At 48.9% G+C, this 22,688-nt stretch overlaps 3 protein-coding genes across 10 annotated transcripts in view; 2 read left to right on the top strand and 1 right to left on the bottom strand.

Moving 5' to 3' along the window:
• LOC143372652 (receptor-type guanylate cyclase Gyc76C) overlaps positions 1 to 18,664 on the top strand; it is a 51,452-nt gene extending 32,788 nt beyond the window's left edge. For 3 of the 6 annotated variants that reach the window (XM_076819097.1, XM_076819099.1, XM_076819098.1), the window contains 16 exons: positions 11,637 to 11,943; positions 12,803 to 12,949; positions 13,267 to 13,460; positions 13,544 to 13,703; positions 14,015 to 14,173; positions 14,269 to 14,594; positions 14,673 to 14,933; positions 15,026 to 15,097; positions 15,171 to 15,339; positions 15,420 to 15,569; positions 15,663 to 16,002; positions 16,072 to 16,195; positions 16,260 to 16,358; positions 16,433 to 16,577; positions 16,650 to 16,906; positions 16,978 to 18,664. In XM_076819097.1, the coding sequence (XP_076675212.1) occupies positions 11,637 to 11,943; positions 12,803 to 12,949; positions 13,267 to 13,460; positions 13,544 to 13,703; positions 14,015 to 14,173; positions 14,269 to 14,594; positions 14,673 to 14,933; positions 15,026 to 15,097; positions 15,171 to 15,339; positions 15,420 to 15,569; positions 15,663 to 16,002; positions 16,072 to 16,195; positions 16,260 to 16,358; positions 16,433 to 16,577; positions 16,650 to 16,906; positions 16,978 to 17,886 (3,819 nt within the window). In that variant the 3' untranslated portion in view covers positions 17,887 to 18,664. The remainder of the gene's footprint in view (positions 1 to 11,636; positions 11,944 to 12,802; positions 12,950 to 13,266; positions 13,461 to 13,543; positions 13,704 to 14,014; positions 14,174 to 14,268; positions 14,595 to 14,672; positions 14,934 to 15,025; positions 15,098 to 15,170; positions 15,340 to 15,419; positions 15,570 to 15,662; positions 16,003 to 16,071; positions 16,196 to 16,259; positions 16,359 to 16,432; positions 16,578 to 16,649; positions 16,907 to 16,977) is intronic. The other 3 variants (XM_076819100.1, XM_076819101.1, XM_076819102.1) reach the window with 3 other exon arrangements.
• On the bottom strand, positions 18,656 to 19,598 carry Nd-b14 (NADH dehydrogenase (ubiquinone) B14 subunit). Its single transcript, XM_076819155.1, has 3 exons — positions 19,463 to 19,598; positions 19,032 to 19,147; positions 18,656 to 18,942 (listed from the first exon to the last, which is right to left on the bottom strand). The coding sequence occupies exons 1-3, from the start codon at positions 19,584 to 19,586 to the stop codon at positions 18,814 to 18,816; spliced, it is 369 nt and encodes a 122-aa protein (XP_076675270.1). The 5' UTR covers positions 19,587 to 19,598; the 3' UTR covers positions 18,656 to 18,813.
• Rtcb (RtcB RNA ligase) lies at positions 19,250 to 22,486 on the top strand. Of its 3 annotated transcripts, none has more exons than XM_076819132.1 (9): positions 19,250 to 19,396; positions 20,192 to 20,358; positions 20,419 to 20,745; positions 20,821 to 20,947; positions 21,015 to 21,121; positions 21,200 to 21,359; positions 21,431 to 21,741; positions 21,813 to 21,977; positions 22,051 to 22,486. In XM_076819132.1, exons 2-9 carry the CDS (start codon positions 20,263 to 20,265, stop codon positions 22,276 to 22,278), a joined length of 1,521 nt encoding a protein of 506 aa, XP_076675247.1. In that variant the 5' UTR covers positions 19,250 to 19,396; positions 20,192 to 20,262; the 3' UTR covers positions 22,279 to 22,486. The 3 variants fall into 3 exon arrangements, with proteins under 3 accessions (XP_076675247.1, XP_076675246.1, XP_076675245.1); XM_076819131.1 differs by lacking the exon at positions 19,250 to 19,396 and adding an exon at positions 19,586 to 19,716; XM_076819130.1 differs by lacking the exon at positions 19,250 to 19,396 and adding an exon at positions 19,784 to 20,124.
• The last annotated feature ends 202 nt before the right edge of the window (positions 22,487 to 22,688 follow it).

The following is a 22,688-nucleotide window of genomic DNA, read 5'->3' on the forward strand; positions in this document are numbered from 1 at the left end:
CGCAAAACGATACGTTTTGTTTGCTACATTATCGCCGGGTTAAATATATCGCGATAGCGTGAGGAATTTACGAGCCGCTGAACGCCATTGGCCGAGCCCGCTCGATAGGCCCCGCGCGATACTCTAAACGCCGTGATATTACGTAAAATTAACCCGGTGCACGAGCTCGCGCCTCGTCGCAGGTCCTTTCGCGTGTCTCTTTTCCTCGTTTTATCGGGAAATTGTCTGCACGCGCACACATCGATTAGCCACGCGGTTACGCAAGGTTAACACGGGATGACATAACGCTGAGAAATTCATCGATAATGGCAATCTCTCGGGCCGAGTTCCGCCGAACTCTCGTCGCCGTAAGTCGCCTGTCGGTTTGCGATTCTCTGAAATCTCGAATACACTTTGCGGGCCTGCCTCTCGAGCCTGCCCGCGTCGAATCGTCTGGCCCGGCCTATCCGCTACTCGGATACTAGAGAACCCGCGTGGAAAATCCAATAGACACGGTCGAATTCGCGGCAGTGTTCCACCGAACAGGGTGCTCGTTGTTGCACCAATCAGTTACTCGCGTGCAAGCGCAATTTCCCAATAACTGGGTCAATTGGTTTTTACATAACCAGCCAGTCGAATAGATGCCTGCCAGAAATCGTCGGCTAACCACCAGAAGGATATAATGGTCGGCGGCGGTGGTTCGAGAGTCGCAGAGGAGCGAGAGATCCATTCATCACGGTCGGGGAGGGGAAAAAAGACAACGCGGACACGTTTTTTACTGGAGTAAACTCTATTTTTAGCACCGCGGGGATAAAAGAGTGAACAGAGTGTAAGAATACTGGTTTCGCAGGCGACCAGGAGTCCGTCCGACTCGTTTGCACCGTCATTGTCGGCTCGTGTCCGCTTCTGCTCTGCCAGCAGGAAGAAAGAACGCGCGGCGGCGCTCCTACAACGTAATATCGCACGAACAAGATCAATTATTGGATATTTACGCGGAGTCCTTTGGAAGAGCAGCGCGAACAGAAAAGCTGCTTCGATCGAGCTTGAATTCTCCAGTCCTTCGATCTCAGCTTTCTCACCCTCCGAACCTTGCAGTCTCGGTGTTCCTCAAAAGTTGAAGCCAGACAGAGATTCAAATTCGAGTATCGTCGCGATCTTCTTCCCCAGCCTATCTTCATCGATGGCAGGCTCGACGAGCAACGAGCAAAGCTCCCAGCCATTCTAGTTTTCACGATTGTGTACCGTGGTGATTCACGGTGCACGCTTCGATCCATCATGACTAACGTGTTTTTTGACCTTGGCTTCGACTTGCTGTCTGCGTTCAAGGATCGCTGCTCAAATTAGACTCCCTTGACAGCACGCTCCGTATACTACTGGATCGAACTCGGAGACAGATTTCGGGGCTTTAGATTAGTCAGCCGAAGCTCCTGGGATTCGTACACTGCAACCATTCACGAGTGCTATCGTCCGCCACTGAAGATCCTTCTGCAGAAGCTGTTTGCACCCGCAGAAAACTTCGTTAGCGAGCCGCTCGAAGCGCGTACTTGTCGGGGCACGGTTTTTAAGCCTCTTCTCTCCGGCTTCGTCGTCGCGTCCTTACCTCTGTCGACACCCATGAAACGGCTAATATATCGCGAATAAATCGATCGCCGGATATATACCGCCTTCCCCCGTCTCACGGAATCAAGGCGGACTTTAAAGTAGAAAGCGGCCGGAGCGTTATTCCGACGCTGCCGTGCTCTTCGGTTTAATGTGGGTGCCGCCTTAAGTAACGACGACGCGGCTGGTTTCAGGCTAAAATACACTCAATTAACCCTTAATTGGCCGGCACCAATTATGGGCCCAGCGTACCGACGCGTATTCATTCGGTCAACAAGAATGTATGGTCGGCCGGCGTTGTTCTTCCCTCGTTTCACGAGGCGCGGCGTCGTTCGTGGCCTCCTCTGGTACGCAGATAAACGAAATTTCTTCGTCTGCCTCATCACGGTCAGCTTATCCGGAGGAAGATTCGAGCACGTGATCAGCACGCTTTGCCATCTTGTCTCGCGAACAGACCCCAACTTGTCTCTATCTATCAGACGCTACAACTCGAGCAATTTTTATCTTCCCCGGCGGTAACGGGACGAGGGAAACGCCGGAATACGTCAGCCTCGCGCGGCGAATATAACACTGGCCGATCCGTTGCGCATAGATCATCGTTATCGCTGAAAGTTGCATGAAATATGTCACCGCAAAGTCGTCGCCCTGGCTGCTTTCCCGGCCCCTTGACAATTTCACGTAAAGGTCAAGTTTTACTGCTCGTGCATCACTCCTGCTCGCGATAACGAGACCGTCGGGCTTCCTGGTCCCGGTGCCAAGATCCGATCTCATTCCCGAACATGTTCATCGGCTCGATCATTCTTTGGAGTGCCTACCTAACCGGCGACACTCGCCAGTCTCGCTTCCGCGGTTGGAGCGATCCCTCGTTTAAGTTAATAGTCCCGGGGGAACGTATAACTGTGCCTCGATGATAGAATCGCGTGAAAAAGCCTCTATGTCCACGCGACGGAGCGTTTACGTCGAACGCTCCTCGCGTCGTTTCCGTTGACAGCCGGGGAGGCGCGATAAAAAGCGGCATTTTACGGCTCACTCCAGGCAGAACGATCCGAATGAGCGTCCGTCGTGCGTGGATCATCGTGAAATCTCGATCGTGCCGGCATAAGCGGTGGCTCCGCGCGAGATACGCGAAGTGCGTGCGATTTAACGAGCCGCGACGGCTCCGTCGCAATCGCCTTAATTTGTCGTCGGCTAAGCTCGCTCTATCGCCGCGTTAAGCCTAATGCCGCGTTCTAAATATAATTTCCCGCGACGGCCGGCCGATAATTTGCGGAACAGCTAGCGCGTTTGTTTACCGTCCCGATCCCCCGGGGTCGTAAAGCAGCGTGGAATTTTGAGTGGCGGCATTTCGCCCTCTTCTCTTTTCGTCCCGTAATTGCCTCGAACGAGAGATATCGGGCCGCTCGCTCGGGGATAGACAGAGAGGAGGCCTCTACTCGCGTGACGCAATTTACTGCTCGGTTAAGTACATTTTTAGAGGCGAGGCTCGCGGCGTTTACTTGATCAGCAAGGAATTCGCTCCGCGTTATTTCTGTGTAATTGTTCCTTGGATCAGAGGCGATCCGGCGAGGCCCCGGCGTTATCGCGACGTTCCGTGACACCGACAAAGTACACTTTGCACAAATGTGCCCGCTATCTCTGCCGGAGCGGAGCCTCCTTAAATTCGCGCGGATCCGAGCGGCCCGGCCGCGCGAGTCGGTATCAGGGTCGGTCAATATTTGCCGCTAATCGCGTCGCGAAAACAACGTAAATCATGTAGTATTACGGCGATGCGAACGATATTACAGCAACCGTGTTACAACGACTATCCGTTATCAGCGCGGAGCATATGTCCAAGTGTCTGTGTTTATCGGCCCGACTATATTTAGACCCCGGCGGTGGTATTGCTTTGTCGAGAAACGGCGAATCGAATCAAGGAAGGAGAATAAGCCGTTGTTCCTCCGCCGACTCTCGCGGCTGGAGAAAACCACGAAATCGGCTGGGGCGTTAATCGGTCCCGACGAGAGGTAAAAAAAAAACATGACACGACGATTTTTATTACCGTGACGCTTCAGCAAACAATTCCACGGACGCGCAGTGTAGCGAGTATATAAGAAAAAAAAATCAATTTTCCATTAAGATACAGTTATTTACATGTAATTGATATGTTAATCATATTTTTACACCAAAAAAATAATTTTTAACATAAAATAATTTAATAAAATATATTTTTGAACGTAATTTTTATTAGTTATTCATATCGCGCATACTTTTGTAAAATAAATAAAATATATATTTTTTTAAATAAATTTAAACACAAATTAATAACAAACGTATGAAACAATTATAAAAAAATAAAATTAATTTCTTAAATAATTTGTATTGAGAATAAACTTTAAATTACTCATTCTTTTTATACATCTTCATCACTATTAGTTGAATCTGAAGGAATTCAAAGCTCAGAGTATTTTCAAAATAAATATTCTAGCACATATTTGTCTAATTTTTCGTTTTATTAATGTATTTCTTCTCACGAGGGAGCACTCGGAAGCAGATAAAATTTACACCAAATTAAAGGGCATAAAAAGAACTAATTGTAGTCAAAATTTGAAAGAACCGATATGTTTCGAATTTTTTTAATTATCTCCAGAAGTTAGAAGATGCGCCAAAAAAAAAATAATAATTTGAGCCACTGGTACGTATCCATATCTTTAAATGCAAGAATTTTTAATTAATAAAACGAAAGAAGGATATATTTTGCTTATTTTCAAAAAATAAAGACACAAAGAAAAGAACTTATAAATACAACAAAAATGCAGTGGCTAAATATTTCCTATGTGCAGTCTGTGACAGCTTGCGTTTGATTATTCAACTTTAAATGTAATTACTGATCTTAAATCCTTTACTTATGTTACTAAGTTATGATGTTCTTCCCTTGGATGACTGTTTACTACCAATTCCATGAAATGAAATACAAAATTATAAAACTCAAATTTTTGCTTTTTGCACCCGTGCCGCGACACTGCGGGACGGTTGAGGAAAGGAACGTTGTTTCTTTCTCTGTCCAAGCCACTGGCCACCCGCTCGTCATCGGGTGCTGCCGTAATCGTGGTCACTTTTCGTTTCGAGGTGGCATTTTGGCATAAGTTGCAAGTACTCACAAGCATGGTGTCCGTAGTCGCGATTCACCGAAGCTCAGCGTCTGCATAGGTTCGGTAGTCGGATGCGAAATCGCGGCGAACGAATTGCGCGTGGGAGAGTCGAACAGCTCGGATAACGCGCCATGGAATATTGATCAGCCATTACCATGGAACGAGCGTTAACCGCGGTTAACACCGTTCGAAAAGGCTAATTACACCGAGTGACAGGGCGGCGCGCCGTGACTTCCAATTTCCAGCGGGTCAGGCCGATTCGATTGCCAGCTGTGCCCGCGCCCACCGTCTCCGACCGGGTCGGGAATTCTTGAATGGCCCTTCAGGTAGGCCCGAAATCCCACGGCGTTACGAGAAGGGGAGTAGCCGTCATTCGAGTATATCCACGGATACACCGACACCGCTATACACTACCGTGCCTCCACTAACTGCCTATGTTTATCGCCAGGCTATATTTAGCCTGGGCCTATTGCTTTGCCAAGCGACAGACTGAACGAACCCAGCTACAACCGACACGGCAGCACCCAGCATCAGGCCTGGTTGGCTGCTCTACGGCCAGCTTCCCATCCCGTGTCTCGTACCCCGTCCCATATACGAGCCTACACCATCCGCGTGCTCGCCCGTCTCTGCTCGGACCTGCAACCTGCAACTTGCAACCGGTGGTTCGTCGCAACCGAGGCACAGACACCCACCGGAGCAACCGATGCGCGTGGATCCGCCGTGTTCCGTTTTCTCGGCCCATTGCGCCGTCCCCGCTGTTCGATACATTTCCCAAGCGCGATCCACACGTTTCCCTCCCTCGTCTTTTCCACGCGTTCGACTCGGCATATACGTTGCTGATTTGCGATTGCCGATCGCTAGCATGGGAATGCACGCTGCATTAGGAAACCGATGGATCGGCTGGTCCAGAGATCACTCCCAAGCCTGTTTGCAAGAATGGAACGTATCGGAGGCGTTGGCGCCAAAATTCGGAGCCACGGACAAGTGGAATTTTTTTAAAGGTCATAGTCGTTTGTTCGCCCGCCCATGTACCAACGTATCAGGCCTCTCTAATTGGAGTAATTGATTCGAGAGGACTCGGGGAGACCGCGTTCCCCGCCGTCTCGAATAGCCCTGGTAGCGATTCAATTAAAAACTTTCCAGAAATAGTAAACGCCGCGGCGGCGTGGAATCGAGGGGGCGGTTAATTAGCGCGGACGGGTGTCTACGACCCTGACCGAACGCGAAACCAGACGCGGACGGTTAAAAGCCGGACCCCCGCGGTCCCGAGGAACGGAACGCCGGCGCGGACGTCGACTCGCGGGCCTCCTTCGACTTTTCGTCGGGCCGCATTTAATTTCCATCCGATTGTTTCGCCATTCAAGGATACAACGCCGCGGGAACGTGCACGCGAGCGCGCAACTATCGCTATTTGTCCGACGCTGCTATAAATAGACGCTGTTGATTTATGAATAAATGAAAGCACCGCCCTGTTTCTCTGTGCGAGGCCCCCCACCAGCTCGCCGGTCGCGATCGCGCCTGCGCCCGCGCGAGTCTCGCCTCTACGCATGCGCCCGTGCGTAAAGAGTTGTGTCCCCTCCGCGGCTACACGCGTTCCTCGTGAACAGGGCCGCGCGCGATCATTCTCCGGTTTAGAAATTTATTTTTAGAGGGGATATACCGTTCGTCGGGCACAATTCGAACACCTTTCCCAGCCGATAAATCTTCCGAATGAAACGGCGCCGATTGCGAAACCCGGCCGTCGCGTATCGGCCATTTATTTCTTTTCGGATCCTTTCGACTTTCGAATTAATCTCCGGCGAGAGATTCTCTCTACTCCTCGCTCGCAAAATCTTCCACTTGCACGCCCGCGAGTTGCGAGTGGGAACAGGAGGAGTGCCCCTGGTAAGGCGCAATTATGAATTGTAAAAGCGCGACCTGCTGGCGGCGCGCGGTCCGGCTTCGCGTTTCCTCAAATTAGAATGTATAATGACGCCCGAGTTAGTAAATACGCTCTATTAATGTTTACATCGCCGCGTGGCTGCAGTCACGACGCGAGGCTAAATATAAATACCCCGGTATCTAAATATCGTCCGACACCTCTGATCTCTCAGAATAAAACACTGCTCTCGTATCCGTTCTATCGCGCGTCCGACGCTCGTGCAGCGACTCCACCGTCCTATAGATCATCCGCTTTTTCCATCGAGTGTGTTACACTCATCGGGACGAAAGCGGGGAGGGGGGAGCGTTTCGCGAGCCTAAGCCCGAACTGCTAGACTTTGTCCCCGGGCGAAGGATCAACGTTTGGAGAGGAATGAGATGGCCTGACCGCAGGATGTTGGTGTCATCGTCACGCCGAGGTCGATCGTGATCTTTGGCTGGCAGTAAACCAGCGATTCCACGAGGAAAAGTCGACAATATCGTTTTGTGTACATATAATACCGACCAGGAAAGTTAACGACCCAGCGATTGAGTCACGCCGAGAGTTAACGTCCACCCTTTATCGCGAAGTTATCGAGTCAATGGAGCAAGTCAAGTGGATCGCTGAGTTTCTTTAAGCTTCTCTGGAACAGAAGATGCAGCAATCTCGTGACAAGTTAATCTAGCATCCGCGTAAGCGCAGATCCGCCAGTTGTCACTCTGCTATGTAATTCGACGGGGTAGCAAGGGGACCAGCTTGCTTAATTTCATCAGTCGGAAGGGGGGATGTTATTCGCCCAGGTTCTCCTTAATTACTCGTCGCCAGGTCACTTAATTGGCGGAAGCTAGCGGCGAAACGTCAGGCGCGAGAGCCTGCCGCTTTAGAGTCGAGATGGACCCGAAAACGGAGCCCTTATCCGAGATCTGATCTTCGGGTCGGGGCCGTGGAATCGAAAATAACGCGCGTTAACGGTATAATTTAGGATGTCACGCCCGAAACGGCCAATCAGCGCGTCCCACAGGGCACGAGGATTTCACGAGTGGGCATCACTCCCCGGATTGTACGAAAGAACGAAGCTTAATTGGCGTAACGGCGCGTCCCGCGGCCTCAAGTTCAATTATCTAATGTCGCTGTTACCCGGCTGCTTTCTAATTCCCTGGAAAGAATTCGCTCGTTCGTTGAATTTCTCTTCGTCCCTTTTTTGGTGTTGTTCGGGGTATCCTAGGGTCGTTAACATCGCGACGGTCGCGTTTCACCGATCCAAGGTGAAAGAAAATTGAGCTTTTCACCGCGCTTGGCCAGCGACCCCCGCTGGCAGGTATACCTATGTACGTGCAGTGGCTCGCGGATGGTGGTGAAGAGCAGGGACCGACGACGGAACGAATGAGCTAACGAGCCAGAGGATTATCAATTGATATTCACGATAAAGACCCGGTACGTTTCACCGGTCGAGACCCCCGAGAGAAACGAATTTATCTGCGACACGGAGCGTGTCGTTTGGCAACATCTTGGTGCACGTAAACGGTCTCCCTCGAGAACACTAATAGCCACCATTAACGGGCCAGGACGTGATCCGTTCACACGCTCGCGAATTCCGGGAAGCGATCTTTCCGTTCTGCCCGTGGTAGCCAGCGCGTTGTATCGGGAAGTGCTGGTATTTCTGGCACAACGTTACCGTTCTTGCTCGCCACCTTCGCTCGGGAGAGAAAAGTCTCGCCGCCGAGGGCGACTCCTCCGAGAGCCGATCGTGTCTCCAACGAGTCTTGCGATTCGCTGGACCCTCGCTTATATGTATACCTACCCCTGAAACCTTGCGTCAATGCGAACTCTGCAGCTTGGAAGTTCCAACGAGCGAATCGGACCACGGACAGCTGTCGCGAGTTAGCTTAGGTACATAGACGAGTCGCGCTACCTACTGAAAAGATTAAACGCGGAATTAATATTCCGACGCGTTCTTAACTTCCTTTCCAGTCCTCCTCCTCAGGTGTGACTTCCGTCTTACGCAAACAGGAAGGGACACGGCGAGAGTGAATAGAACGTTGTTCTCCAGGGGGGCACGCTGGGGCATCGTTAGTGATTTGAGCGCGTGGTTAGCGGCCGTTTCGCCGTTGCTTTACGTTCCACGGGATGAAACTGGCTCGAGGATCGCTCCATTGTTATTCAGGGGACAGGATGATTGTCGATGCACCGGGGCCCGACCGCCGCGGTGACGAGTTTAGAGGCATAATTTTGAGGAACGGCGCGGTTCGCCAGCGCGGCGGAAAGATGAAATATTCGGGCTTCATGTTTTATGGATGCCGCGAACAATTATAAAGCAGTAACATACAAATTTAGGGAGGACCGCGGGGAATCCACGATGAGCCGCAGCCAAGACATTCCTGCTGCCAACAGCTGACGGTAGCTACTATCAGAGCAAAACCTTTGGGTGATTTCGATTTTCAACAGGTTTAAAGGAATCTATCAACGATGGATACGGATCGTTCCACCATCCCTTATTGACCAATCCTCATCGATCTACAATGAATTATCCGCGGAGAAATGAGAAAAATGGACGTAAGCAGGAATTCCTCGATCGCTTCTCCAAAGGATCGCGAACGCATTGCACAACTAACACACAATCGGCCAATAGAGGAAAGGCCTGCGGTTGCAGCCCGCGGAGAGCACTCGAGCCTCTCTCGAGCTCCCTCAAGGTGGTCTCGTCTAAATATAGCCGAGTGGAGCCCAGAATAACAGCACGTCGCGAGCCGGCAATGACCAAAGCCCACCTCGTTCACCAGCCAGGATAAACCGACCAGGTTGGTCAGTTTTGTCTACCAGACCCTCGGCTCGTCCCTCAGCCGAGCGGCCTGCTCTGCCCTTAAAACAATACGATTCTGCATAGGTGCGCTCGTCGCCGTCCTCTTTGTTAGCCCCGCGGGCTCCGGGGACTGGTTCTCTAACCCAGACCAGTTTCGTCTACCGGATCATCGATCACTGGCACGTTTTATGCAAAACCGGGGGACACGGTTGCGTGGTCGCCTCGTGTCGGTTACCTACGGTTTACGTGCGATTGCATCTGCACGCTATCTGGATATTTAATCGATAGATCGCTCCTCGATCCGCGGGAGAGTCTGCTTCCACTTTGGAGCAGCTTAGGGCAGCGAGGATTACGAAACGGGAGATTGAATTGGGCAGGATTAGCTGCAAGTTCCCCTGATTCCTCCAAGGTCGAGGTTGCAGGCTTCGCCGAGCCGCCGATGGCTTCCTTTTAATCAAACGCGACCGGCTTTACGACCACCGATAATAATTTTGTCATTCCCGATGCGGCCCCGCCGGCTACTTCCGCCCGGGGCACCCGAGCCGGATCAATTTCGTTCCTTTTTTCCTCAAGCGACGATTACAATAATCTCGCTATCACGGTGCATAGTCAACTTCCTTTCGGCGAATTTAATGGCGACGCCGCGCCGTTGTCTGTCCACCGTGTGACGCCCGACGTCCGGTATGCCGGCTGGATTCCCGCGAAAACAGTCACCTCGCTTTCAAAGCTTTCTCACCGGCGTCGGCGTTGATCGCGTCCAATCTGGCATTTCGGGACGAAACTCCGCGGGCAAAAAGCCGTCTGGATTTACGATCACCGACGCGGACAGGGAGGGAAGGAGAAAAAAGACAAGGAGATCCCCCGGCCAGGTGGGTAAATTGTCGGCGATCACGACTTCCTGGAATCGTGGGAGGACGAAAGGACGATCCGAAGGGGGACTCCGCTCGATCTTGCCGCGCAGTAACGCGTCGCTACTCGCCGATAGAGCGCTTTGGTGGCGAACGAGATGGTAGGAGTATTAATAACGAGGATAGATTGCGAGGATGACTTTTATTTTCGTCGGCTGCAGAAGTTGCGAGATACAACTGAGTTGCAATTAGAGCTGGCTTGGGTTGAGACAGAGCAAATTGAGATTACGTCAATTGACGTCGAGTAGGAAGATTCCACGAACGGGGTGTTTGGACTACTTAGGTCCACGAGGGTCCGGCATCGCGACGTAGCACCTGCGGGAAGGGAAGAGGGAAGCTGACGCGCGGATTGATAAACTGAGAAAGTCGCGTTCCCCATCGCGTGACGGAGTCGTTGCGGGAACGATGACGGGTGACCGCAGAATCCGAGGTGCAACAATGTTACCAGGGAAGATTACCTGCGCAGCTGGTGGACGAGATGGGTGAGCATAAGTTCCTGGTTCCTGCGAAGTAGGAGGAAGCAGCGATACATAGTATGGAGGTGGGAAAAACAATGGAAAGTGGATCGTGGCCTGGCGACGGTCGCCACGGTTAAAGTAGAACTGATCCCCAGTTGTCACGTTTAATTTATATGTTAATGAGCGCATGTCACATTTGAACGGTACGGAGCAACGGAGCAACCGCCTCGCGCACTTCTGCGCGAGCACCAGAAGAGAGTTGCCCCGTTCATTCCACTCTCCTCCTGCCCTCCTTCGTGGTGGCTGCCACAGGTTTATATTTAACCGCGCGCCACACACCATGGCACCCGGCGCAGCCCACTTTGCCGCCTTACTCTCTTCCCTTCTACTCTCTTTCCATCTCTTATACTCTCTCTTTCCTCCTCCATTTCTTCTCTTTTCTCCCCTCCCCTGGGCCCTCCTCTCCTTGGGCCTCATCCACCTACTTCACCTTCCCCTTCGTTTCAATTTTCAGGCTTTCATTCTTCCTGCCGACTCTTTCCGCCCGCCTGTCGATTCCTCCGCTCCTTCGCGGTTTCCTCCGCGCCCTCCTTTGTGTTTTGTTTGATGACTTTGCCGCTGCCTTTTGCGCTCGGCGAGTCTCTTCATCTCTGGGGTGTCGCGCAGGTGAGATCGCAACGGGCCAGTCGACATCTGCTAATGACAGTCGAATTTTAGAGCGGATCCTTAAGCGTAGACTGCTTTAAGTCCCGATGGATCAATTTCGAAGGGCATAAGCTTCTTGATCTTAAGCTACTCTTACGATCAGTTTAAACATCGATCCGTTGCCCATCGTTCGTTAAAGCACGTGAACATTCTTGATTGCAGAAATGCTCGGACGACAAGGCCTCGAAGGTGACGACGTTCGCAAGGACCGAGCCACCGGACACGCAGGTGACGAAGTCGGTGATCGCGTTGCTGCTCCATTACGGATGGAACAAATTCACGATCATAACCGAGAGCGCCTGGTCGACGGTCGCCCGGTCGCTGGAGGAACAGGCCACCAAGAACAATCTCACCGTCAACCACTACAAGACCGTCGAGGACCGTCACACTTGCTGCGAGGAGAGGCTGCCCTGTTGTCAAGTCAGCGTGTGGTTCCAACTTATACAGGAGACCAAAAACATGACTAGGAGTCAGTCTCTTCATTTACGTTTCTCGCGATCGCCAAGGAAACCAGCGATTGGATCCATCCATCCACCGTCGAGGCCAAATTCCACCTCCAACCGCCGTCGAAATGTTTATTGCCTTTTTGGAATCCCACTTGCTCAGACATGGAACTCGTTTCACGTTCTTTTGGAAGATCCAATCGTTGTTTCTCTGGAATCGTTGATACTAGATTTAGCCATGTTGCATTGAGTTGTAACGCACGAGAAAACATACCTTTACGAAGGTATAAAGAGGATCGCGAATTTTGGAAGCCTTTGAGCTCCCGCGTGCGTAATGGGACCACCTTCGAGTACTTAGGTATTAAGGTGGCGCTTATTTATACACGTCGAAATTTGTTTCCTATTTCTTTGCTCTCACCCCCTAGAACGGTTCCATTTCATAAAAAAATTCTAGAAAATTAAGTGCTCTTTTAATGTTATTTGATAGAAATTTCGATAAAGCTTGCCATTTTTGAGAAATTCTTTAAATCCAAACCATTGATGAATTTCGAACGAATTTTTATGAAATGGTAACCATACTAAGGGGCGAGAGTAAAATGAATCGCACGTTGAAAATAAGGGCCACCCTAGCAGGTATAGACACAGAGAGCTCGTGCGTTACAGTCGAGTAGCTTCGTTACATTCCCTTCGTGGGATAGAGTACGATAGTTCCGTTCGATGATCTGACTGATAATCGCACGGCTGCTCCGTTTCGTACGTAGCAGAGAACAAGCGTGAAAGTCAGTTCCGTTCTGGAAATCGCTCTAGGTCCCGCGTATTCGATTCCACCGTCGAGCCGGCCGCCTGCGGCGTTGCGTTTAACGGAAGCGGTAAATCTGTTCGCAGTTTACATATTCCTGGGAACGGCGATGTCGCTGATCGACATGATGAACTCGATGCAGAATCAGAGGCTGCTGGACAACGGGGAGTACATGGTGATACACGTGGACATGATGACATACTCGCCGCGCGAGGCGCAAAAGTACTTATGGAGTGAGTAGCCCACGGGCCTGATCCGACCATTCGTAAAATTCGACTGACCCGGTTCAGAGCCGCGGCCGTCTTCTTCCTTCGCGGAGCAAAACGTCCCTCGTTACCACCGTCATTTCCGTATCTAATCCCCGATTAGCTAAACGTCATGGGTCAAGCTCGGACCACTCGTGACCCGCTTTCCGACACGTGAGAGTCGATCTTTATGGCCACCGCCTCGCGTCTGTCGCGATTGTTTCAAGCAGATGGTCCCATTCCCCCCGAAAAGTACGTCGCTGTTCCTCCGAGGTAAGCCTGTTGACGAGTCGCTCCTGTTCCAGAACCGGAGCACTTCGACAATCTACGCAACTGCATGGAGCCAAAGGACTTCCTGAAAAGGGCTCGCTCCCTGATGGTGGTGGTGTCCACGCCACCCACGCAAAATTACGAGGAGTTCACGAAGAAGGTCCGAGAGTACAGCAGCAAGGAGCCCTTCAACTTTGTCATCCCCGAGCTGCTGAGGAAGTACGAGAAGGTAGACTGTCTCGGAACCTTCGCCTCTCGACCAACTCCAATTTCGCGCTGTACCTTAATCAACGAATCGCTCTCTTGTTCCAGTACGTGTCGATTCACGCCGCGTACCTTTACGATTCCGTGAAGCTGTACGCCAGGGCCTTGGATCAGCTTCTGCGGGACCAGCCGGAGCACACGCTCGACGACATCGCCAGCAACGGCACTCAGATCATAGAGACGATTATCAGGAATCATACCTATCAAAGTAAGTACGTATAATCCGCATCAGGCGCACTCTGAATCGCTCGAGTTAGCGTGAAGTGGTACTCGATCGTGCCGATGGAGCTTTCGATAAGGCTAGATCCGATTAGAACGAGCGGGCGCGAGCACGTTTTGTTTACATACCCTCGATAATTGACGGGGAAAGATCCTTTAACTTCGGAGGAGGGAAGGAGGCTTTTAAACTTTTTACGCTTGCTCGCATTGTGAGATAAATAGACAGTCGAATTGAACTAGGCTGAAAGGGTGAGCACGGTGCTTGTGGTATTAAGAGGTGGCTCGCGTTCTCCAAAACAGGTGTCAGCGGGGCGACGATAAAGTTCGACAAGTTCGGCGACTCGGAGGGGAACTTCTCGGTGCTGGCCCTGAAGAAGGACCCTTTCCGTCTCAACAACTTCTCCTGCGACTATCAGATGAAGCCCGTCGGCCAATTTCAACAGGGTGAAACACTAGTGAGTGAGTTGTTTACAGCATTCTTGCCGAATCATTCTCTATCGCGTTCGATTCACCCCCCGACTACCTGCACTGCAACTACAAAGCGCCGCCGACAGCGCGAAATATAGAAAAACAGGATCGATCGATGTCGCAGGTGTACAGACCGTCGGAGGCCATGGACTGGCCAGGCAAAAACAAACCGGAAGCGGAACCAGGATGCGGTTTTCTCAACGAGCATTGCCCCAAAGACGACACGCATCTGCGTAGCATCGTGGCCGCCGGCGTGCTGGCTGTTCTCCTCTTCTGCGCCGCGGTCATCACCATGAGCATATATCGAAGGTGGAAGATAGAGCAGGAAATAGAGGGGCTCCTGTGGAAGATCGATCCCAGCGAGATACACGGTTATCCTCATCTCGACAACATGATGTCCTCCCCTAGTAAGGTAAGAGCACCTTCCGTTGCCTCCGCTCTGCCCGCTCGGCAATGCCTGTACACTGTACGTACTTTCTTCGCGTTGCAGTTAAGTTTAGTTAGTGCAATGTCGTACGAGTCGAGATGCGCCGGGCAGGTGTTCGCGCAAACCGGGCATTACCACGGGGTAGTGGTGCGGATAAAGGAGCTGAAGTTCTCGAAGAAGAAGGACATATCGCGGGACGTGATGAAGGAGATGCGGATCCTCCGCGAAATCAGGCACGGCAATCTGAACTCGTTCATCGGGGCGTGCGTCGAGCCGATGAGGATATTGTTAATTACGGACTATTGCGCCAAAGGAAGTCTTTACGTACGTCGCCTTTACCGGACAGCCACTAACACGAACTCAATAATCCACCCCTGATACTCTCACTCAGCTGTCTTGTCGCCTCACTGTTTCAGGATATCATCGAAAACGAGGATATAAAGTTAGACGATATGTTCATCGCGTCATTAGTTCACGATCTCATTAAGGTGAGTGTGCTCGAGAGGGGAGTGGCTTCTGGCGCGTAGGGTGGATATTGAAAATGATTTTACTCCGGCGCAGGGTATGCTGTACATTCACGAGTCATCTGTGCTAGTCTGCCACGGTAATCTGAAGTCTTCCAATTGCGTGGTGACCTCGCGATGGGTACTCCAAGTCTCTGATTTCGGCTTGCACGACATGCGCCACTGCGCCGAGTCCGACAGCATTGGTGAACATCAGTATTATCGAAGTAGGAGAAGGAACTTTGCTACCGCCGTCCGCGTTCCCGGTTCTTAAGACCCGCCACTTAAACGCTCCACTTACTTTCAGACTTATTCTGGAAGGCACCCGAGCTGTTAAGGAATCCCAATGCTCCGATCAGAGGCACCCAAGAGGGAGATATTTACTCGTTTGCCATTATACTGTTCGAGATGATTGGGCGGAAGGGGCCCTACGGTGGCGTGAATCTAGAACCCAAAGGTAATTACGTCCGAGCTGTGCAGTAACACTCTGCTGACCATTTTCTCAGAAATATATATATATACGTAAATGTGAACGTTAATCAATTGACAGAAATCATAGACCGAGTGAAAAGGTTCCCAGAAGATTGTGAACCGCCGTTTAGACCTAACATAGAGATACTGTCCGAGTCCGAGGCGGACTGCGCTGAGTATATAGTTAGTACGATAACCGACTGTTGGGCGGAGAGTCCGGAACTTAGGCCTGACTTCAAAACGATACGCACTCGATTAAAGAAAATGAAAGCGGGACGGCATCGTAATATTATGGACCAAATGATGGACATGATGGAGAAGTACGCGAACAACCTCGAAGATCTAGTCAGTGAACGTACACGCCTTCTTTTCGAGGAGAAACAGAAAACCGAGGATCTGCTTCACAGAATGCTGCCCGAGTACGTTGATTCTTCAGGCTCCTTATAAAAGCGTCACTACCGCGAAATAAACCCAAGTATCTCTTACAGACCCGTTGCTAACTGCTTGACAAATGGCATCGGCGTGGAACCCGAGGCTTTCGACTTGGTCACTATATACTTCAGCGACATCGTTGGCTTTACCGCAATGTCGGCGGAGAGCACGCCTTTCCAGGTACGTCATTTACAGGTGAATTTATCGAACAGATAGAGCAACGTCCTCGTAACTCCTTTTTCAGGTGGTGAACTTCTTGAACGACCTGTACACATTGTTCGATCGCATCATCAAAGGGTACGATGTATATAAAGTGGAGACAATCGGCGATGCGTACATGGTGGTACGTAAATATTCTCCAATCACCATGACCACTCCTCTTTCCATGATATTAAAGCGAGACACGTCTCTGTCCAGGTCTCCGGTTTACCGATAAAGAACGGGAACAGACACGCCGGGGAGATCGCGTCGATGTCCCTGGAGCTACTTAACGCTGTGAAACACCATACCATAGCCCACAGGCCTCAAGACACGCTTAAGTTACGTATTGGAATTCACACAGGTAAGGTGCCCCGTAAAAGACGTCGAGCAGGACGACATTTCCGGTGAATGTACAATAAAAAACTGTTTACAGGTCCTGTGGTAGCAGGCGTCGTTGGTCTAACGATGCCCAGATACTGTCTGTTCGGCGATACCGTGAACACAGCTTCGAGGATGGAGTCGAACGGTGAACCATTGCGCATTCATATAAGCGAACAGTGCAAGGACGCGTTGGACAAGATCGGCGGCTACATCATCGAGGAACGCGGTTTGGTTCACATGAAAGGAAAGGGTGATGTGAAGACTTACTGGCTCACCGGAGCCACGGAGAAGGCCATTCAAAAGCGGGAGGTCGGTACACCGAAGAGACACGATCAATTCCGACGAATTTCCTTTCAATGATCATTCTTGTCCTTCCACAGGTCGACGTGGGTGACCTTCCGCCGTTATTCTGCAGACCAAGAAGAAGTCCGAAGCTGAACTCGGACTCCCGTCAGGCTTCGTTGTTGGCTGGATTGGGAGCAGGTAGTCGCAGACAATCGAGCGTTCCGCGACCAACTACGGACGACTCGTCGTCTCAGTGCGGAGGGTCTAGCCCAGTGCCGAGGTCCCTTAATTCTAGGAAGGTGGAACGTTCGCCTCTCTACTTGGCCGACAGCGTGTCGAAAACGACGCTGGACAATGTGACGCTGCAGGACGCCGAGATTCGCGCCGCTGACATCAAGATGGCCCTGGATGACTTCTTCATCGACACCAGGTTGAAGTTCAGGAAGAACGCGAGAGTTCTGTCGACGATCGCCTCGTCATCGTCCACGAGTGATTATCCGTTCCAGACTATAATACGGGAGTCTCGCTCGTTGGACCCGTTCCCCGTGGAACTGTACAGGAGGAGATTCGAGCCGCCGAGCTTCTCGTGGAGGGAGACCAAGAAGTGCTTCAGATCGTTGGAGAACTGTGACAGGTGCACACGGACGAAGTCGAAAACGAAGATCTCCGGGAAAGTGTTGAACAACAATTATCCAAACGGTAATGTGATAATAGTGCCCCATACCGATCGATCGGCCAACGAGTCAGAGACACCGTTGCTGGGGATCGACAGTGGATGTACGGGAGAAGTGGTACCTGTTAAACGTTGGCGGTCCCTCGATCAGGTGGTGTCCGTCCCCAGCACCGACAATGTGCCTGACAAAAAGTCTTCCGCGAGGAACTCGATCAGAAGCTGGCTGGTAAATCTGTTCAGCGGCAACGGGTTACGGAACAGTGATGTCTCTTTAAGACGGGGGGTGATAGCAGGGTACGACATGCAGTCGGAGCGCGAGAGTATAGTTTGACACAGGGTTTCTTCTCTACCCTAAGAGAGGACACAAGGGAAGAAGAAACATGGAAGCTTGTGCTATGAAACGAACGGGTGCACAAAGACATTATTACGTTTACGAGTACGTAAGCATGATGTATTGTTGCCATTTCTTTTCTTTTCTCTTCTTTTTTTTTTTAGCATAGATACGTGGAATGTATGGGTATAAAAGTTACCGAGCGTGTATATTTTTAATACCTAGATATTTTATAATTTGTACTAAAACGCGCGTCGCATCGGCGGCGGACATGGTCTTTTACATAGTACGGGATTTATACGGAGCTTGAAATTTTTAATTCGAGAGAGCAATAATGGTGGGAACAGGGCGGAGCTTGTTTTATGAAAATGATTCTAACCAAAGTACACGGGCGCGAGGAGGCCACGCGAACGTCTGCCTCGAGTTAGCACAAACGATTTCCCTTTGCGATGCGAAAAGGACGAATGAGCATTGCTGCAGTGTACATTTACGCAAGTTCAGACATATATGTATATACGTATAATTCTATACTTGTTCACTGAAGGAAAGCAAATTATCCGTATGGCTGTGAAAAGTGAACTAGATTGTACCTAAGGTGCTTAGTAATATATCATCTTGTCAAATGTATATAAGCGAATGATAATATATCGATGTAAAGATAAACTGTAAATTAAAAAGAAATATTCTATCATCTGTAAGAGTCGATTAAAGATTCGTCTTTTCAAATAATGTATAACTCGGTTTTTTTTTTTTTAATAAACAGCTACAGTTTCTTCCCCCTTCTCATTTTTATTCTACAGGCGGCTTTACGCGTGCGGTACACATATATACATTTCTTTCATACAATTTAAACAGAATTTATTCTACAAGTACTTGTACAAAGTATTTATGCACATTTATTTCTTATTCTACCTACACGTACAGACTTTATTCGCGACCCGCTAGGAACTTCGACATAAAATCCTTCGGCTTCGGCTCGCATGTCTCTTTCCAATAGTTCATGAGACCTCCGGTTGTTTTCCACAACATAGCAGTTTCTTGAAGTTCCATTTGTCCCTGAAGCGATGCACGTTTCAATTATTACACCGTACATATCAGCATAACCAAGTACAACAGAATACATCCACTGTATGCAGTACCCTTACCTTAACAGTGAGCAAATCTATCACTCTTATATCTGTTACATCAGCATGGCGCATGAACTCTTCCCTTAACTTTTTCCTACATTGTAATTCTGTTTTATTAATATCGTAACCCTGTCCTAAAACACAAATTTCCCGTATATAGATTCCCCGAACCGTTCAGTTATTCTGTGGAAATTACAGGGAAGAGGGTATGTGTAAAAGTCCTCGTGAAAAAAACTTCTAACTGACATGAACGAGAACTTTAAAGCTTGCGCCACTTCTAATAAAGTTCGAACGAACTAGATTGAAAGCTGAAAGATTATACAGTCGTAGCGAAGCCACAGATTTGGAAAACGCAAAAATAGTACTATTTTCGTCACAGTTAGGTTAGGTAACACTGCGGTCCATTAACGTTGGACGCAACAAAATTTGAATACTTTCAAGTTACATACGTAGAAACGGAATTTGTCGGTACCATGCTTTGTACAATGTAATCACTCTTCTACGAGCGTCCGCTGGATTAAGTGACAGAATCGGTTTCACTCGTTTTATAGCTGTTTTTACGGGAGTAGCCATTTTCGTGTTACGCAGCACTCTACTCTACACTCGGAACTTTACGCGCATATTAGATCACAGATTTATCTCATCAACATTCGAGAAAAGTTGCGAAAATGATTGTATATAGAAGAGTTAAGAAAATATAGCGGTAAACGTATAGAATGTTTCCCGAACGTTCGTTGCATTTGATAAGTGTTTCTGATCCAGCTCACACTTTTAATTTCACTTTCACGAACATAATATCACTATTGTACATTAAATTATGGGATTGTGGGGAAAGTTTGGACTAATTAAAAGTACAAAGCGGATTGTTTATTGCACCAACAGACTGTAAATCAACTTTATTCAGAATAGATTTCGAATCTAGTTGAAGAACCGCGTTTGACCCAACGGCGCGACGGTCGTATGCACAATGCGATTGCACCATTCATGCATTCAGTTAAAGCTTTCTATCTTAACGTTGATAAATGTTGCATGGTGCAATCACTTTAGCCGGTTGCCTTGTTCCGTCAATGAAAACTTTTATTGTTTACATTCCACGTTTCTCAGTATAAATGTAATGGTTGAAGTATAGCCGAACCTATGGCTTCGAATTCTGTTTCAACTACTATGTTCTCTTTCAGGGTGCGGATCGTATTACAGTCCATAGATTGTTAACAGATTTCCAAAGCAAAAGTATTTATTGTTATTCAAAATGGTAGTCAGGCAGTATCAAGAAGAATTAAAGTATCTGGAGAAGATAAATGACACATGTTGGAGGATAAAGAAAGGTTTCCAGCCTAATATGAAGGTAAATGCATTTCAACATGAAGTTCTGTAGTTGGATGTACTTACACTACTTTATTTACAGGTTGAAGGTGTATTTTATGTAAATAATACTTTAGAGCGTTTAATGTTCGACGAGCTGCGCAATGCTTGTAGACCAGGGACAGTGGGTGGTTTCCTCCCAGGAGTGAAACAAATTGCCAATGTAGCTGCGCTTCCTGGAATCGTATGGAGATCCGTCGGATTGCCTGATGTTCATTCTGGATATGGCTTTGCCATTGGTAATATGGCAGCGTTTGACATAAATGATCCAAAATCCATAGTGTCACCCGGTGGAGTAGGATTCGACATTAACTGTGGTGTTCGCCTGTTGAGGACCAATCTGTTCGAAGAGGATGTTCTGCCTGTAAAGGTATCGCTTTATGTTCTATCGACCGTGTATCTCGATGAAACCATATTGAGAGAATAATACAATGAGTATTAATAGGAGCAACTAGCACAAAGCATGTTCGATCATATTCCTGTTGGCGTTGGTTCGAAAGGAATCATACCCATGAATGCGAGGGACCTAGAAGAAGCTTTGGAAATGGGCATGGACTGGTCTCTTAGAGAAGGTACTCGTATATTTTCAAAGGCTAATTGGTTTAAGCAACAAAAAGTTCATTGACGAACGCTCCACAGGTTACATCTGGGCGGAGGACAAAGAGCATTGCGAGGAGTATGGTAGAATGCTCAATGCGGACTCCTCGAAGGTGTCGATGAGGGCTAAAAAACGAGGGCTCCCACAGGTGAGAAACTTACGAATCTGCTTTCACAGTACACACGAATGATAAAGGGTTCTTGAAGCGTGAGAAATTGTCTTACAGCTGGGAACCTTGGGAGCAGGGAATCATTATGCCGAGATTCAGGTAGTGGATGAAATCTACGACAAATGGGCTGCATCCAAGATGGGTATCGAAGAGAAAGGTCAAATTTGCGTTATGATTCATTCCGGTAGCAGAGGATTCGGTCATCAAGTTGCAACCGGTAATTACTCGGAAGCAAAGTCGCTCCGAGGAAAGAGAAATGAATATGTACATTCTTACGTTGTGTTGTAGATGCGCTTGTGCAAATGGAGAAAGCTATGAAGCGAGACAACATTGAAACTAACGATAGGCAGTTAGCGTGCGCTCACATTAATTCTCAAGAAGGCCAAGACTACTTGAAAGCGATGGCGGCGGCCGCCAACTTTGCATGGGTCAACAGAAGTTCCATGACGTTCCTCAGTCGACAGGCCTTCGCGAAACAGTTCCGACTGTCTCCTGACGATTTGGACATGCACGTTATATACGACGTCTCTCATAATATTGCGAAGGTAGAGGAACACATGGTCGAGGGAAAACAGAAGACGCTTCTGGTGCATAGAAAGGTACGATGAAAGCTTAGAATATAATCGATCGCCCGTAGAATACTCGTAACAATATTTAACCGCATTTATAGGGATCCACTAGAGCGTTTGCACCTCATCATCCTCTCATTCCTGTGGACTATCAGCTGACAGGTCAACCGGTTCTGATCGGCGGTACCATGGGTACGTGTAGCTATGTCTTAACGGGAACTGAGCAGGGTATGAAAGAAACATTTGGATCGACGTGTCACGGTGCAGTAAGTATTCCAAACCATTCACCATTCGTCGAACTATGTTACACTGTTAATATCGACTATAAATTGTGTCCAGGGTCGCGCCTTGTCTAGAGCCAAGTCGCGTAGAAACATAGATTACACGGACGTTCTAAAGAAACTAGAGCAGCAAGGAATTTCCATCCGAGTTGCTTCCCCGAAGTTAGTGATGGAAGAAGCACCAGAGTCCTATAAAAACGTAACGGACGTCGTGAATACGTGTCACGCGGCGGGTATATCTCGGAAATGCATCAAGTTAAGGCCAATCGCAGTTATTAAAGGATAATTACTTTCTATACGATCATAAAGTATTGTTAATTCATGATCCCCAATCATGGCCCTGTTGTATACATATATTTACTAACAAACCAACATGATCTGCGATATTTATATGTTAAGTATCCCCTACCGTTTATAAATTATGTAATTGTAGGAATGTTTGGAGTAATTAATTCATAATGAAAACGTATGCAGAAATATTTCAAGAATCTCTTTTTCATCCCCATCATTCTTTACATTCGAACGCCGATAATGCAGATCGCTGTGCTCCCACATTTCTTATTTAATAGGGGCTGAAAATCGCCCAATTTAACAGGAATATGTATTTCAGTTCGTGTGGCACGACTCCCCTAAGATGTAAAGTCTACCCTATACCTCGTCTCTGGTATTATGCGGTGCACGTCTAAGAGTGCATTA

Source organism: Andrena cerasifolii, chromosome 8, assembly GCF_050908995.1.
Source record: "Andrena cerasifolii isolate SP2316 chromosome 8, iyAndCera1_principal, whole genome shotgun sequence".
In the NCBI taxonomy this organism is placed as follows: Eukaryota; Metazoa; Arthropoda; class Insecta; order Hymenoptera; family Andrenidae; genus Andrena; species Andrena cerasifolii.

Bases quoted from the DNA above. Each gene is read 5' to 3' on its own strand.
- Nd-b14 (XM_076819155.1), bottom strand. From the start codon at position 19,586: ATGGCTACTCCCGTAAAAACAGCTATAAAACGAGTGAAACCGATTCTG. The intron at 19,148-19,462 runs GTATGTAACTTG...TTTGTGTTTTAG, and splicing joins CCGACAAATTCCGTTTCTAC to GACAGGGTTACGATATTAAT. The intron at 18,943-19,031 runs GTAAGGGTACTG...GCATCGCTTCAG, and splicing joins TAGATTTGCTCACTGTTAAG to GGACAAATGGAACTTCAAGA.
- Rtcb (XM_076819132.1), top strand. From the start codon at position 20,263: ATGGTAGTCAGGCAGTATCAAGAAGAATTAAAGTATCTGGAGAAGATA. The intron at 20,746-20,820 runs GTATCGCTTTAT...GAGTATTAATAG, and splicing joins AGGATGTTCTGCCTGTAAAG to GAGCAACTAGCACAAAGCAT. The intron at 21,360-21,430 runs GTAATTACTCGG...GTTGTGTTGTAG, and splicing joins CGGTCATCAAGTTGCAACCG to ATGCGCTTGTGCAAATGGAG.